Source organism: Perca flavescens, chromosome 12, assembly GCF_004354835.1.
Source record: "Perca flavescens isolate YP-PL-M2 chromosome 12, PFLA_1.0, whole genome shotgun sequence".
In the NCBI taxonomy this organism is placed as follows: domain Eukaryota; kingdom Metazoa; phylum Chordata; class Actinopteri; order Perciformes; family Percidae; genus Perca; species Perca flavescens.
In genome coordinates, this window is record NC_041342.1 from 5940875 (window position 1) to 5956239 (window position 15365).

General features: G+C 43.2%; 2 protein-coding genes across 2 annotated transcripts; one reads left to right on the forward strand and one right to left on the reverse strand.

Moving 5' to 3' along the window:
• Nucleotides 1-89: 89 nt before the first annotated feature.
• On the reverse strand, nucleotides 90-4476 carry LOC114564784 (ubiquitin-conjugating enzyme E2 R1). The gene is made up of 5 exons (XM_028592337.1): nucleotides 3677-4476; nucleotides 3310-3396; nucleotides 3069-3166; nucleotides 2300-2434; nucleotides 90-2176 (listed from the first exon to the last, which is right to left on the reverse strand). The coding sequence occupies exons 1-5, from the start codon at nucleotides 3860-3862 to the stop codon at nucleotides 1966-1968; spliced, it is 717 nt and encodes a 238-aa protein (XP_028448138.1). The 5' UTR covers nucleotides 3863-4476; the 3' UTR covers nucleotides 90-1965.
• Nucleotides 4477-4967: 491 nt separating this feature from the next.
• On the forward strand, nucleotides 4968-14747 carry cactin. The gene is made up of 11 exons (XM_028592336.1): nucleotides 4968-4986; nucleotides 5345-5677; nucleotides 6530-7175; nucleotides 7337-7432; nucleotides 7519-7664; nucleotides 8680-8842; nucleotides 9794-9908; nucleotides 11063-11255; nucleotides 11356-11478; nucleotides 12994-13328; nucleotides 14035-14747. The coding sequence occupies exons 2-11, from the start codon at nucleotides 5373-5375 to the stop codon at nucleotides 14523-14525; spliced, it is 2613 nt and encodes an 870-aa protein (XP_028448137.1). The 5' UTR covers nucleotides 4968-4986; nucleotides 5345-5372; the 3' UTR covers nucleotides 14526-14747.
• The last annotated feature ends 618 nt before the right edge of the window (nucleotides 14748-15365 follow it).

Here is a 15365-nt window from a genome sequence, read left to right on the forward strand (position 1 = left end):
AAAAACGACTTCCCAACTCGGGAAATTGGACCATCCAAGGAACACTTGAATGCTGCAGGAGCTTCTAAATGCAAAAAGATCGATGCATATTATTTCCAATAAATCTTTATTATTCAGTTTTAAATAGCCGAAAAATAAACAGGTAAGTAAAACAATATGGTGACCATCCATACAGCTACATGTGCATATCAGTTATGGTTCCCGTTGAGGCTGTCAACCAACTCTGAAAAAAACAAACAAAACTAAAAAATACTCTGGAGGAAAATAGTTGCTTGCAGAGTGCAAAATTTCCTTTTTTTTGTCCACCGGCCAAATGGCTAGTAAAAAGGTTGAAATCTTACCAGCCACTCAATAGAAAACTATTGTTGGCTGGTGAGTGAAGCAAAGCTACCAGCCACTTGCATATTTTACCAGCATTTGGCTGGTGGATGGTGCTAATTTTGTACCCTGGTTGCTTGTCTTAATTGTTCTGCAATATGTAATTCATTATCCTGAGAAATTCAGTATGAAGTCCTAATTTGAGTAAATTAAACAATCAATATTGCTGATGCAAAAATACACAGAACAGACCCATGAACTCTAAAAAAAAATAATAATAATGATATCAAAACCCATCTACTCTCCCCTGACACAAACAATAGAAATGAAAATATAACATGGCGGCCTTGTTCTCTACTTCCGGGGCAGAACAACTTTGATAATCCCGACCGATACTGCAACAACACCTTTTGACAGACACTTTTCCTACAGAAGCTTTTTTTTTTTGACAATCGACCCTAATAATCGCATCATTCTCAAGCAAAAATATTGCAAGCATAATTTTCTAACCAAAGAAAGAGACTAAAATAACAAAGCCTGCAAATGAGCAAACAAAGACAAGATTACAACAAACAGTCAGAAAAAGGTTTTGGGCTTTCTTCACGCTGCTTTACGTCTTTGGCTCTGCCAGGCCTCTCAGAGAGCACACCTGAGGAGAAATACAATTCGGAAAAACACACCTCTACACACTCTTATATCTGAGCTACTTCAAATAACATAATCCCACACTCAAAACGACAAGAGAAAAAAAACACATCCAACAGTAACCAGAGGAAACACGGCAAAAGATCAATTTCTGGTTACCAAAACTGTTCACGTGAGGATATGACCCGCTGACTCAGCTTGCCAGTCGGTCCCTCCAGATAGAAAAGTTCTCTGGGATCTCAGTCAACAGAAGTCTTTCTTCTTAGCGAGCTGAAAACAGATCATGATGAAGGTAAACAGCCCATCAGTAAAAAGGGACAAAAAAAAAAAAAAAAAAAGAGCTTCCGACGACGTTCTGGCATGCACAAAAACTTCGCAACGTCCTGCGACATCCCGTCATATCGAAGCGAGAACGATTGCGAAAACTTGGAAATGTCTGATTTAATGGATTTGCGGTAGATTGTTCAGTACAAAAACAGGCTGCTTGAAGTCCTCGGTCTTCTGTCAGTCACCGAGACCGACTACTGGTGAGCAACACCAAGTTACAATTAGGGAAATAAAGATATGCAAGAGAGAGGCTGAGCAAAGTTTGGAAGGGTTTACACCAGTGCAAAGTTTGCTATTGGTAAAAGTGGCACTAACCCCGCAATACTATTATCATACAGGGGACTGAACAACTCAAAAGGATTAAGTAATATTCTCTCAAAGTAAGGTTTTAGGTGATAATGAAATAATAACGTCTGCACTGATGAAACTGGTGACTTTTGTGCTGGTACAAATTTTTACCAGGTCTGACCCTTGCACAACAGTGCGTCGATTTTGGCCTCTGAAAATCATTCAGAGGCTCAGAAAGAAAAAAAAAAAACAGCTCTTTTCAATTGGTTTAGAAGTGGGAAAGTTTCCAAACCAAGAATTTCTGGCGACCCAGACTGAACAACGGCTAGCGTTTGTCAGCTAGATTGGGGATGCGGTCAAAAAAAAAAAAAAAAAAAAAAAAGCATGTCACGACTCCTCGTTGCCCGAGTCGTCTTCATCGTAGCAGCAGTCGCCGTCCTCGCCCTCCACGTCGTCGTCGTCGTAGTAATAGTCGTAGAAGAGGTCGGAGCCTTCGTCGGGGGCCGGGGCGCGCGTGCGGACGCAGTACTCGGCCAGTGTGGTGGGCACCTTCACGCCGTCGCGCTCGGCTTCCGCCTTGGTAGCCAATACCTGTTTCCTAAAAGGGAGAAATTTAAGAATATTTGTGATGACAAATCGGCAAAGTAGCTCTTCAAATTGTGGTCTAACTCTTGTGAGAAAAGCTTTCGTAAGCGACGATAATAACGTTGCGACTGTTCACCTGATGATCTCGACGTATTCCCGGTCCTTGCCCTTGCTGTCCCTCCATTTGCGGTACATGACGGAGGCGTCCACATTGGCGGGGGAGAAGGTGTTGGGTTCATTCAGCAGCGAGATCACACTCAGCAAAATTGTCCTGGAAGCGAACACAAAAGGATATAAACACACTGTTTGATTTCCAAATGTCAAGTCATTTTTATTCATATAGCACATCTAAAAACAACAGAAGCTGACCCTAAGTGCTTTCCAGTCAGATGATTTAAGATCTGCCTCAATACGGGTAAACAACGTTAAAGAAATGGAAGGTGCACAACAAGCAAATACAAAATGTAATACCAAACAACTAACATGATAAAACAAAGTCAAAGCAATAGAATAGTTGGGAGAAGGTGTCCTTAATAAATTATTGCTAATTATTATTTGGAAAAAATGGGGATCTGACACAAATCCACCATAAAGCACTTTAGTTGAAAAGGAAACAGTTGAATTATTTTACTTTTTACACAGATGGTGTAATGCATACGTGTTTTGTAGGTCTACAAATATTGCACAACAAACCAACATATAAAGGGCTGGCCAAAAACAGATCACATTACACATGTGGTGCTGAATAAGCAGATATGAATTCAATGTCTGAAGAGACTCTTCAGTGTGATGAGGGCATGAATTAGATCAATCATTCTCTCTCTCAAGTGGTTGAGAGAAGACAAAGAAGGGAGGCACCCATAAAGGAGAGACATATGAAGAGAGATATGAGGGAGTTTGCTAACCGGACATTCTGGGTGGGATTCCACCTCTCTGAAGGCAGCTCTCCACTTTGCGGGTCGTCCACTGGAGGGTGCAATATAGAAATACACACATCTCCATTCTAAAAACAAGAGGAAATAAACTGCTTTCAATATGAGATGCATCATATAACAACTGAAGGATTTTCAATTAAACATTGTGATAAGGGAACGAAAAGGCGTCACATTTAATATTATAAAATAGAATCCGGGTGTGATACGTCACCTCATAGATGTTGGGGTGCCACATCTTGGTGAGGAACCGGAAGGCAGGTGGGGAGTATGGGTAGTCAATAGGGAACTTGATCCGAGCCTGGGACACACAACAGGTCTTTACATGTGGCTGTGCACTGTATTACTACAGTTTACTATATGGCATATTTTATTGACAGACTGGATTGTTAGCTTTGTTTTATATGGTGCAGTCATGTCAGTGGTGCAGCAAACTGCATATTGTGTTTTGTATTTGTGTATTGTATTTGAAGAATGCATCCTGTAAGTGCTTATGTGTGTATATTTTAATGACATGCCAGATATGACAATTGGACAAAAAAAAAAAAAAAAAAAAAAAGACAAAAAAAGTGCATTCTTACCTTAAAATACCCCCCTTCATAATGAGTGTTTGGGGGTCCGAAAATGGCCACTTCCCAGTTGTACATATCAGCCTCGTCCACCAGTGTTATTTTGAATCCCTCGACAGGCTCCTCCTGAAGGCTCTTCATCTCCAACATGAGTGCTTTCTGTGAACTGGCTACATGAGAGTGGTCGTGTTGCGCCATACTGATCTGGGTAGCTTCCAATGTTATCAAGAGTCGACAGCTGACGGGTTTGTTTACGCCAACACGGCTAAGTTAGCCTAACTAGCCGAAACAACCTACTGTTACTAACTAACAACTTGTCTGTTGTCGATGTTCGAAGACAATGAAACAGGCCAAACCTGACGGGCTGCGCACAAGTCAAACAAAGGTTGCGTTGATTTGTTTGTAAATCAGATAAATTATTTACTAATGGCAATACTCTGAAATTGTTCAACTGACCAAACCATTGTGGTGGACCAGCGCATCCAGCTTTAGTTGATCTAACGTTACCTGGCAGGGCAGCCACGGATATAAGCTGTAGCTAAATCTACTGGTAGCTGGTGGCTAATAAACTAGCTAACAAGCTCTACCTGACGGACCAGCTGAAGACGAGTTTACCGTGGCGCGAATACTTTCCGACTCCCTATGAGAGACAGATTAGAAAATAAAACGCAACTATTGATCTGAAATGCTAGCAAACAAAACCTCTAACGACAAAAGTCAGAATTGTAGCTGTTATCGCCCTAACTGAAGGACTGGCGAAAGAAGAATGATGCTGAAAGGAGTCTTGTCTCCCGTCAACACAGGCAACGGCGCCTTGTGTTGTCTGGGATTTGTAGTCCACGCTTCTATAAACATGACTTTTAACCGTAAAAAAGCGAGCAAGAAGCCACACAATGACGTATAAAAGTACACGACTATATAAATAAAATGTGAACTAAGGGGTATTGGTTGAGCTGTTACCATTATTGTTTTAACTATTAATTTAAGAGTGAATATGGACAACTACATTTGCCAGTTTCTTGACGTCACGAAAACGCGAGTGTTGTGTTTCTGAAAAGAAGCTTTGACCTATTTTCACTCTGACATTATTTGGACAAAATAACACATTTATATGTTGTTAAATTGATTTAAGATGTCCACTCTCCTATAAAAACCATTAAACAAGTGGTATTTATTTATACAATATTTTCTCAAATTATACTCGTGACGTCTAGAATATGCGCCTTTTGGTAGAAAGCCCCTTTTATACTGTCTATGCTTTCTGCCAATGCTTTCTGCTGCCCGTAGAATTTGAAACAACTTACCGCATTTGTTTTAATAAGGTTAGGTGTGTTCGAGTCTGGCATGAATGTCCACTTACTTCATAAAATGTTTTACACATTCACAAGTATGCCTTACCTGTAGTGTGTGTGTATATATATACTTTATATATATATATATAGAACACAAGAACATCAACAGTATCTAACTGTCCAAGGTGCCTATACAAATACATTTTTTTTTTTAGATTTGTTATATTGATGCTGTTTTTAATTAAATGTCCACATTTTGGTTTGAAGTCCGCCCATTACTTCTTGTGAATTTGGTATTTCTTTGTAATAATAAAACTGTACAAAAAATATTTTTCCATCTCGGATCTCATCACTACGTTTTCTTTGTTACCTCTTATTTACGCGACAGAGCGCACCCCGGACCCCGCCAGTTCGTGATGGATTCCAAAACACGACGTCGGTTCCAGTCCAAGTCCAGAAGTCGGAGCCGGGACCGGCGAAACAGGTCCAGAGTGAGCCGGTCTCGATCTCCGGAGAAAAGGAGAGGCGGCAGTCGCTCTTTGGATACGAAAAGAACCGCCCATGGACGGGAACGCTCGGGCAGCAGGAACTCCAGCGATGGCTCACCTGACCGACGTCGGCCTCAACACAGGGACCGTCCGGGCTCCCGGAGCGGCTCGGAGAGCGACAGGAGGCGGGGAGCAAACCGTCCCAGGAGCCAGTCGAGCGGTCGATCATCAAGGTAAACGCTTTTGGTATCTTGTGCTAGATGGTTGGCATGGGTATTTAACGTTTAGACATTTTTTACTGCCCGATTCGACCTGCTATAATAGTAATCCGAGACTGTAATTCACATGGCAATTCAAATAAATCCCAGCCCATGTGTCCTACTGTATTCTTGGTACTTGGAGCGAATTAACATGCTTATAGTTAGACCTCTCAACAACTAAAGCTCTCCAACAGGCATACCATACTATCGTGGATTTCAATTTACGTAAAGTTAACTTTTTTATAATCTAATCTACTGTGGTGGAATTTAAAACGATCAATAAGACAATTAAAACATACGAAATAGGAGTATTAAACAAATCCTGTCGCTCAAGTGTACAGGTGGGCAGAGTTTGAAAAACTGTAGATGGGTGTGTTCTTCTGTAACACTGTCTATCTGATTCCGGACTGTGGCACCGTAACACCATCATCATAATACTTTCCTGTTTACAGATACCTTTGCTCTGCTTATTGCACCAAAGCCAACAGCCATTCTTTCTCTTTGTTTATTCAACATACATTGTAGGCAAGGATTTGGTATGTAAACAAGAAGACCTTAGATAGATAGATAGATAGATAGATAGATAGATAGATAGATAGATAGATAGATAGGAACTTCTGGTGGATCTGGATCTTTACAGGGTTTAGAGTTAACCTACTAACTCTAATACACAAGGCAGCTCTTTGCATTTTCCCTATTACAGCCCACTTACATTCACTCTGTCACACTTGCTGAGGAGTTAAGAACACTTGTATTTCTTTAGTCTCCAATACACGGTTGCTCATCCAAGAGCAAAAATGTACTAAAACACTTTCTCTGTCTCAGTTCTGATACAGATGATGCCAAAGTGAGGAGGGGGAGAAAGGAAATGAGGAACCGGAATTGGAAAGGAACCTCTCAAGAGAGGAGGAAAAGGTCCCAGTCCAGCTCCGACTCCCATGATGGAAGCAGCGACCGAGAAAGGAGAAGACGGAGAAGTCCTGACAGAGGGAGTCCGATCCGAGATAGACAGAGGAGGGAGCGAGACGGAGATAGAGATCGAGATAGAAATAGAGAGAGGCGGAAGAGCAACAGCAGAGACAGCGATGTAAAAAACGACGGAGACAAAAGCCTAGAGCGCAGGAAGAGGAGTGAAGACAGGGAACAAGGGAGGAGTGAGAGAAGCAGCAGAGAGATGCCCGACAGAAACAAAAGTAGGCAGCGCTCCAGTTCACCCGAGTCGTCTGATAGCTCGGGGTCGGATCGTGGGGGCCGTGTGGTCAAAGAAAAGGAGGATAAGAAAAAGCAGAGGGATATGATGAAAGCTCTGGAGACACCAGAAGAGAAAAGGGCCAGAAGGCTGGCAAAGAAGGAAGCAAAGGAGAAGAAAAGGAGAGAAAAGATGGGCTGGAGTGAGGAGTACATGGGATACACCAACGCAGACAATCCCTTCGGTGACAACAACTTATTGGGCACATTCAAATGGCAGAAGGTGAACTGGAGAGCAGTTTTCAACAGCATTTGATGAGTTGTTATTGTAAACTGTATTCAAAATTAGCTTGAAGTGCCGGAACTTTTGAATAGTTACCTGTCATAACCTAGCTCGGAGTATTGGAACTCACCCAAGATTTTTTTGACTGTATTTATTTTCAGGCGTTGGATAAGAAAGGAATTGGCCACCTGGGAGAAAAAGATCTTAAAGACCGGAACAAATGTATTCAGGAGGAGAATCGGCGAGAGCTGCAGAAGGTATGAGCTGTGGGGTATTTTTTTGTGCGGCAGTATAATGTTACAGAGCTATTTCATTAATCATACTTACCTTTGTGTGTGTATAGGTGAAACAGCTGCGTCTGGAGAGGGAGCGAGAAAAGGCCATGCGAGAGACGGAGCTGGAGATGCTGCAGAGAGAGAAGGAGGCAGAGCATTTCAAGACCTGGGCTGAACAGGAAGACAACTTCCATCTGCACCAGGCCAAACTAAGGCGAGTGTGCATCAACAATGAATGTATTTAGAGATGCACCGATAGACCGGCCGGTGACCGGAATTGGCCGGTTTTCACGTGCTCGGCCATGACCGGCGACCGGCAAGTTATACGAGTTACAGTTCTCAAGGACGCACGGACGCGACAGCACGGCCTCTTTTTCCTTTTCTCTCAACTTTTCCGCTGAAGTATGTGAGTTTATTTGATTAGGACAATGCACGTTAATCAACATTTCTGTAAATGACCACCTATATGGCTTGTACTTTGTCTTTGTCTGAATTATCTAAATGACTTGTAGGTTCGGCATAATGATGATCCAAATGAACATAGGGAATGGCCAAAGGAAACATCTGGGAAGCATTACCCATGAGGCCTCATCTTCATTATAGAGGGGCCTTTGTTGGACATGGGCCAATTATTTAAATTGTTGTTTCCACACCGCTGTGTGTCGCACGTACCTGCTCGCGGTGTGAAGCACATGTCCGCGCTATTCTCGCACACGTCGGGAACCTCAGGAATGAACCTGCGACACGTCAGCTGTTTGGAAATTCTTCAGCGTGTGTGCAGAAGATAACAAGTTTGCAATATGCAACACCTGCAAGGATGTTGGATATTGGATGTGAAAAGGAAATGGTTCTAACATTGCCCTTTTTAGATGTGTGTGAATTTCCTACACCAGGAGCAATTTATATAGTTCTATTTTATAGTGATCCATTATCTGTTCAAAAAATGTTCTATGTTCTGTGCAAAATGTTCTAATAAAGAAAAGGGAGAACATAAATATTTGTGTGTGCTGTAAAGTGGTTAGAAAAAATGAAATCGGAATCGGCTAAAATCGGTATCGGCTGGCCTAACTCAAAGAAAATCGGAATCGGCCTAGAAAGTTGTAATCAATGCATCTCTAAATGTATTCTGTGCCCCCCTTTCACAACACAGAGGATTTTTGTTGCAGTTCTGTATTATTTGTCAGTTAAGTTCCAGGCTCCTACAACTTATTTCTGTATTACGTGTCCAGGTCTAAGATCCGAATCCGTGACGGTCGCGCCAAGCCTATTGACCTTTTGGCGAAGTACATCAGCGCAGAAGATGACGATCTCGCCGTGGAGATGCACGAGCCTTATACCTTTCTCAACGGGCTGACAGTCACTGACATGGATGACCTGCTGGAGGACATTAAGGTCTGTGGTTGTGTGTCCATTCCAGTGTAAAAGTTGTACAACTCTAGATCTTGGAATATCTCTAATTGCACAAGATCACTTTTAAAGGGGAGGTGTAGTAACAAGAACAAGTGCACCTTAAAGATCGCAGCCTCTTTTAACTCTTAATATCAAGCCACATTAAAAACACAAGTCGGGTTAAAATAAACAAGCTCAAGATTGTGATTGGTGTTGCATCACTTTCTTAGCGTCTGGTCTTGTTGAGAATACATTTCAACATTAATTGTGCATGGTAAAGCCATTGTACGTAGAATTTCTGTTATGACTGTATCATTCAAATTATTCAGTCGGCACAAGTTATTGGTAGAAATATTAGACATTCCTACTAACAATCTGTTTCTTTCATCAGATTCATCTTAGTGTCCCCGATTCAGATCTGACTGCCGTTGTCTTTTTCTTTAAAGGTCCCATGACATGGTACTTTTTGGATGCTTTTATATAGGCCTTAGTGGTCCCCTAATACTGTATCTGAAGTCTATTTCCCGAAATTCAGCCGTGGTGCAGAATTACAGCCACTAGAGCCAGTCCCACAATGAGCTTTCCTTAGTATGTGCCACTTCTGTGTCTGTAGCTATTGAGGAGAAATTTTCATGCCATGGGACCTTTAAGAGCACCAAATCCCCAAATAAATAAAAGTAATTGAAATGCCACACTTTACCAGTTAAATTGCACTTATTCATTTAGGCATGAAATAGGTGAATAATGATGTGTGAATACAAAATGTGTCACAAAACAGTCATATGCAGACATTGATCTGGAATGATCACCCAGCCCAAAATTGTAAACTGAATGATTTCTCTCATGCAGACCCTAAACGTGACATATGCCACGTGGTAACGGTTGCTTCACAACTATTATTCTTCATAAGCGCTCCACCTGCATATGGTTGACTGAGTGTTGTTGCGCTGCTAGGTGTACATGGAGTTGGAGCAAGGGAAGAACGTGGACTTCTGGAGAGACATGACGACCATCACCGAGGACGAGATCAGCAAACTGAGAAAGCTCGAGGCCTCTGGGAAAGGACCAGGTACTCTCATTTCCCCCTGCTTTGTTTTCCACGTGAAGTTACATTTGCACCAGTGCTCGTCCGACTAATAATAATTCAACTTGTAGTTGTCTTCGAAACTGTATGTGCAACATGCTCCACCGCATTTTTTTTCTTCCCTTTTTTATCTTTCAAATGCCAGACTGATCTCATGAAATGGCGTATGTATGACACGCCAATTCGTATGCCATTTTGGCGTGTTTTGGCCTCCATTGACTTACATTACCTTGCGATTGCGTGTCAATTTACGCCGTAGCGAGTAGTATGAAAGGCCGAAAATCCGCGTAGGGAGGTTGGTCGGGATGGTTCCTAAACCCAGCCGTTGCTTTCTTTTTTTTACTAAACCCAACCGTGCCGTTGTTGTTCCAGGTCCTGTTATTGTTTTCCTAAACCCAACCCGTCCCCTTCTTCTTTTCCTAAACCCAGCCCGTTTGCCGTGATGCTAATTCCTCCAGCCATCTTTCCTGCTCCGTCTCGGTGTCGCTCTTACACTGTTGCCCCTGGCAACCGATAGCGTAGGATCCCAAAATGTTGGCTTCGCTTCAGAACTCGAACCTCCTATGGCGCCATTTTGATGCTACAACAATATCACCTGCCGTTAGCATCCCATTGACTGCAATTCATTTTAACGTCACTTTGACAGCAAATAACTTTACACCTGAAGCGTTTGAAGACTCTATTTGTCCATTGTTGTTATCAATAATTAGCCTGTGCCCATGTTATCTCCTTACATATACCTACGCTCTCCGTCTCTGTAAGATTGGGAATGATTGAGATTTCTCTTGGCACAGCTACCAGAAGACTTCCAACTTTCAGACACGTTGCTCACGTCACATTTATGTTGTCTCTGTCAGTTGGAGGCTGCGCAGTAACGCTCAGCGCTCACCGGAAAAGTGCTTCTAATATCCTTCACTGGTCTCCGTCCAGAGCAACGGGATCTGTTGGTCCATTCTATATATTGTCTCTGCTCAGACACCTCACGAATCGTCACGTGACAGCAAGCTACCGTGACGTATGTCCTCATTCTCACTACGGCGTAGACATACACGCGGGTAGCTCAAAATGCGTACAGATAACACGTTTGTTTACGCGAAGTCGTGATGTCACGTCGCAAATGCGATCTTTTTCATTCTCAGGTGATCGTCGCGAGGGCATCAACACGGCTGTGACCATCGATGTCCAGACGGTGTTCAAAGGAAAGACGTACAGCCAGCTGCAGGCGCTGCACCTGAACATTGAGACCAAGATTCGGGCTGGAGGATCCAATCTCGATATCGGTTACTGGGAGAGTCTGCTGCAGCAAGTCAGAGTCTACATGGCCAGAGCAAGGTACCAGTGTGTTTTTGTTTTTTCGCTGTTGTAATAGTTCCACGGATGGCTCGTGATTTCTCTGGCGAACAGTGTCAAACTGAAAATTGTACGTCCCCAGGTTGAGAGAGCGACACCAGGACGTGCTGCGTCAGAAGCTGTTCAAGCTGAAACAGGAACAAGGGGTGGAAAGCGAGCCTCTGTTCCCCATCATCAAAGACGAGCCGAGGAGCGAGGATGAAGAGTAAGTTCCCTCAAAATCGCACACACCGTACACATCCTAAAAAAAACTGTGTCGACGTGAAGCAGTGTTTCCTCTCTGTTGATTTTGTAGTGGCGGCCCACCATGGCAACATTTCTGCCACCACGGTATCAGAAATAGGGCTGTACAAAAAAATGCAGTCGCAGTTGCCTTTTAAATTATCCTGCCAACGTGGGCTGCCGCTCACGTTGCAATTTAACAACAAGTAGAACTATTCAGAGGTTATTAGCCGCTTTCCGACCAGAGGGATTTTTACAGTTCCTAGAACATAAAATTCCTAGAATCCTTTTTTTCTCATGTTCGGACTGGACCAGTTTGGGGATTTTTAAGTTCCTCTGGCTGCAGTTCCTGTAACTCTTTTAGCTCCTACCAGGGTCTTTTCGCTGTACCCTTTTCAGCATAGGAACCTAGGTCAACGAGCGTCTGGTTTCCGGTACAGACAGACCAACAACGGGACAATTTTAACAGTTTTCGCCATCTTATTCATCACTAAATTCACTTCTGACAGTGTTTTAGGCGAGAAATGAACTGTTTTTATTTTGAACATAGGTGCGAAAATTGATGCCGAATTGACAATTTGCTTCAAAGTTTTCGGAGTTGAGAAGCTACACGAAGCGAGGCGACAGCTAGCAGGCACCTGCCCCGCCGGTAGCTCGTCGCTCGGACAGTCCTGCTCAGAGACCCCGCTGTAAGCCGGAGGTCTCTCAGACCGCTCTCAGAAATAAAGAGGCTTTTATTTCACCGTTGACGGTTCGTTTGTTAAAATATCACAACACATGTCCATCATAAGATTAATGGGAACCTGTGGTTAACTATCTTTTCTGAGTTAAACTCCATAAGCGGGCTTGACAACCTCGCTGACCGCACTCACTCACTCACTCTCTCTCAGACACACACACACACACACACACACACACACACTCTCTCACACACACACACACACACACTCACTCACTCACTCACTCACTCACTCTCTCACTCTCTCACTCACACACACACACACACACACACACACACACACACACACACACACACACACACACACAGGGGCGAGAGAGATACCCGTTTCTCTTCGGGAGACTTGTTTAAATTATGACAAATATGCTATATACATTAGATTTAGTTCATACTTTTTTTGGTGTATCTGTTTTCTGATTTTAACACTATAAAGACCGTTGCCGTGCTTGCATCACTCCCTTACCCCTCCTATAGTCGCTATGGCCACTTGGCCAGTGCAAATGTAAATGGGAAAAAAACATTTTGGGGGAGAGTAGTTCGTAGATCTGCATAGAAGTGAACTTTTCCTATAACAACATTCCTGTAACTACTTGGTCGGAGAGCAGCTATTGTTGTTGGTTGGGACAGACCTGCCCCCACTGCTAAAACCAACCCTGAAGGAAACACTGTGAAGGCTCAGACAGTTACTGTGCATACCGTCACCTGAGGTTCAACTCTCACTTCATACTATGTTAATTCTCACTTCTGTCTTTCAAAAAGGGGAACCACAACGGAGGAGCCTGGTCCATCCACAAGAAATAAGAACCGAGAAGAGGATGAAGAGGAGGCAGGTCCATCCACCTCCACGGCAGGAAACCCAGATGAGGATGGAGGAGAGAAGGGGGACAAGAAGAACGAGGAGAAGGAGGGCGAGGTGGTGGAGGCCGTGCTGACCGAGGAGGATTTGATCCAGCAGAGCCAGGCGGAGTACGACTCTGGCCGCTACAGTCCCGCGCTGCTCACGAACTCGGAGCTGCCGCTGGACTCGCACACCATCACGCCGGAAGAGGACACGCACAGGCTGCAGTTGGCACGCAGACAGCTGCAAGTCACCGGTAGGAGATCAGAAACCCACACAGACACGCTGCGAAAAGTCACACTAATAGCTTCCACATCAACAGACATAGAAAAACTAGTGCCTGCGGAAGATAAATCACGTAGCCAGGCTAGGAGAAAAATCGTGAAAGAAATCCAGTTTTGTGTAAAAAGAAACCGTAACGGAATGTTAAGTGCTCAGACTTTGCACTGTGGGAAACGACACCAGTCCTCTGCAGGGTAGCTGTCAATTTCAAGCGGTTGAACTTTGTTTTTGAAACCAATTTTGCGTTGTTGAATATGTGAGGTATATGTATTGTTTCTCCTTCAAGTCGCTAGGGGCGGGAATCACCAGAGGTCTCACGATACGATATCATCACGATACTTCTGTCACTATACGATATTATTGCGATTTTAAACCTATTGCAATATTCTGCTATTTATCGCAATTTACCTTTTTTCAAACTTCCAATTTCAAATTATGTCCCCAAAATGAAATTTTGTCAACATCTGTTTTATCTAAAAAGATACATTTCTCTGTTCATCTCACTTCAATTTTGTTGCTGCAAAATCAGATTGTCAAGCAGACAAACTGACACACACAAACACATATACAATAATAGATCGATACAGTATTGCCACATAAAATATCGCGATACTATGCTGTATTGATTTTTTTCCCCCACCCCTACGTGTCGCTCACTGTTTCTCCTTCTTCTCGAACAGGTGATGCCAACGAGAGCGCAGAGGACGCCTTTGTACGTCGCGCCAAAGAGGGCATGGGCAACGACGAGGCCCAGTTCAGCGTGGAGCTTCCCGTCACGGGGAAGATGTACCTCTGGGCGGACAAATACCGTCCCAGGAAACCTCGCTTCTTCAACAGGGTCCACACGGGCTTCGAGTGGAACAAATACAACCAGACCCATTACGACTTCGACAACCCCCCGCCCAAGATCGTCCAGGGTTACAAGTTCAACATCTTCTACCCGGACCTGATCGAAAAGCGCTCCACCCCGCAGTACTTCCTGGAGCCCAGTCCCGACAACAAGGACTTTGGGATCTTAAGGTTCCACGCTGGCCCCCCGTACGAGGACATCGCCTTTAAGATTGTAAACAGGGAGTGGGAGTACTCCCACCGACACGGCTTCCGCTGTCAGTTCGCCAACGGGATCTTCCAGCTGTGGTTCCACTTCAAGAGGTACCGCTACAGGCGATAGAAGCCACATACCAGGATGGACCAAAACCTCAGTCACGGGCTTTTATTTTAGATAGGCTGTGCAGTCATTTTGCTTTGTTGTATTGTGTTTTTGTTAGCTGCTCTCTCAGCAAAAAAGCAGTTTGTTAAAGCAACAAAATCACTGTACTGTTGTCTGACAAAGTTAATTGTAATGTAATCTGAAAATTACACATTAAAGATTTTTTTTCTCATTTTTACTCTTTGCAAGTTGCCGCTGGTTAATGACTCTCTGTTGTAAGCAGCAATTTGTAACATTAAATGCAACCTGTTATTTTCGAGTTCCACAGTTAAAACATTGAACATCTGAAACTAGATCAGTGTTCTTTCACGTCTGTTCTTCACATTCTTGGCAAGTTCAGTCTTGTTGCAAGCTAGTAAACTATGTTGGCTATATTTAGATACACTGGAACAACACAAGGTAGAAAAGGTTTAATAACAACTTTTGCAGCTAGTGGTTAAAAATGAAATGGCTCAATATCAGTTATTGTACATTCCCTGTGAAAAATCATACAAATCTTGGAAAATATTTCAATTTATAATAATAGGATTTACAACAATTAGTAGCAAGCTAAAACACTGAAATGTACACAAAGTAAAACAAAAGTCAGGCAGAAATTCATGTATCTCTCATGCTTGTACAAATAACTATTATAGAATCTTTTGGTGGTTCTCTCTCGGAACAACTTTCAACCACTCAGAATATTTCAAGCTCCCATAAAGTGAGATTTCAACGCAAACATTACAACTGAACTGACAAATCCAGTAGTTCTGACTAGGGCTGCGCAATTAATCACAACTTTACCGAAATCGCAATTTGGAC

What these genes read in the sequence shown, in the direction of transcription:
- LOC114564784 (XM_028592337.1), bottom strand. Translation starts at nt 3,862, where the DNA reads ATGGCGCAACACGACCACTCTCATGTAGCCAGTTCACAGAAAGCACTC. An exon ending in GGCACCCCAACATCTATGAG is followed by an intron (nt 3,167 to 3,309) that starts GTGACGTATCAC and finishes TCTTGTTTTTAG; the next exon opens with AATGGAGATGTGTGTATTTC. An exon ending in GAATACGTCGAGATCATCAG is followed by an intron (nt 2,177 to 2,299) that starts GTGAACAGTCGC and finishes TCTCCCTTTTAG; the next exon opens with GAAACAGGTATTGGCTACCA.
- cactin (XM_028592336.1), top strand. Translation starts at nt 5,373, where the DNA reads ATGGATTCCAAAACACGACGTCGGTTCCAGTCCAAGTCCAGAAGTCGG. An exon ending in GTCTACATGGCCAGAGCAAG is followed by an intron (nt 11,256 to 11,355) that starts GTACCAGTGTGT and finishes GTACGTCCCCAG; the next exon opens with GTTGAGAGAGCGACACCAGG. An exon ending in CAGACAGCTGCAAGTCACCG is followed by an intron (nt 13,329 to 14,034) that starts GTAGGAGATCAG and finishes CTTCTCGAACAG; the next exon opens with GTGATGCCAACGAGAGCGCA.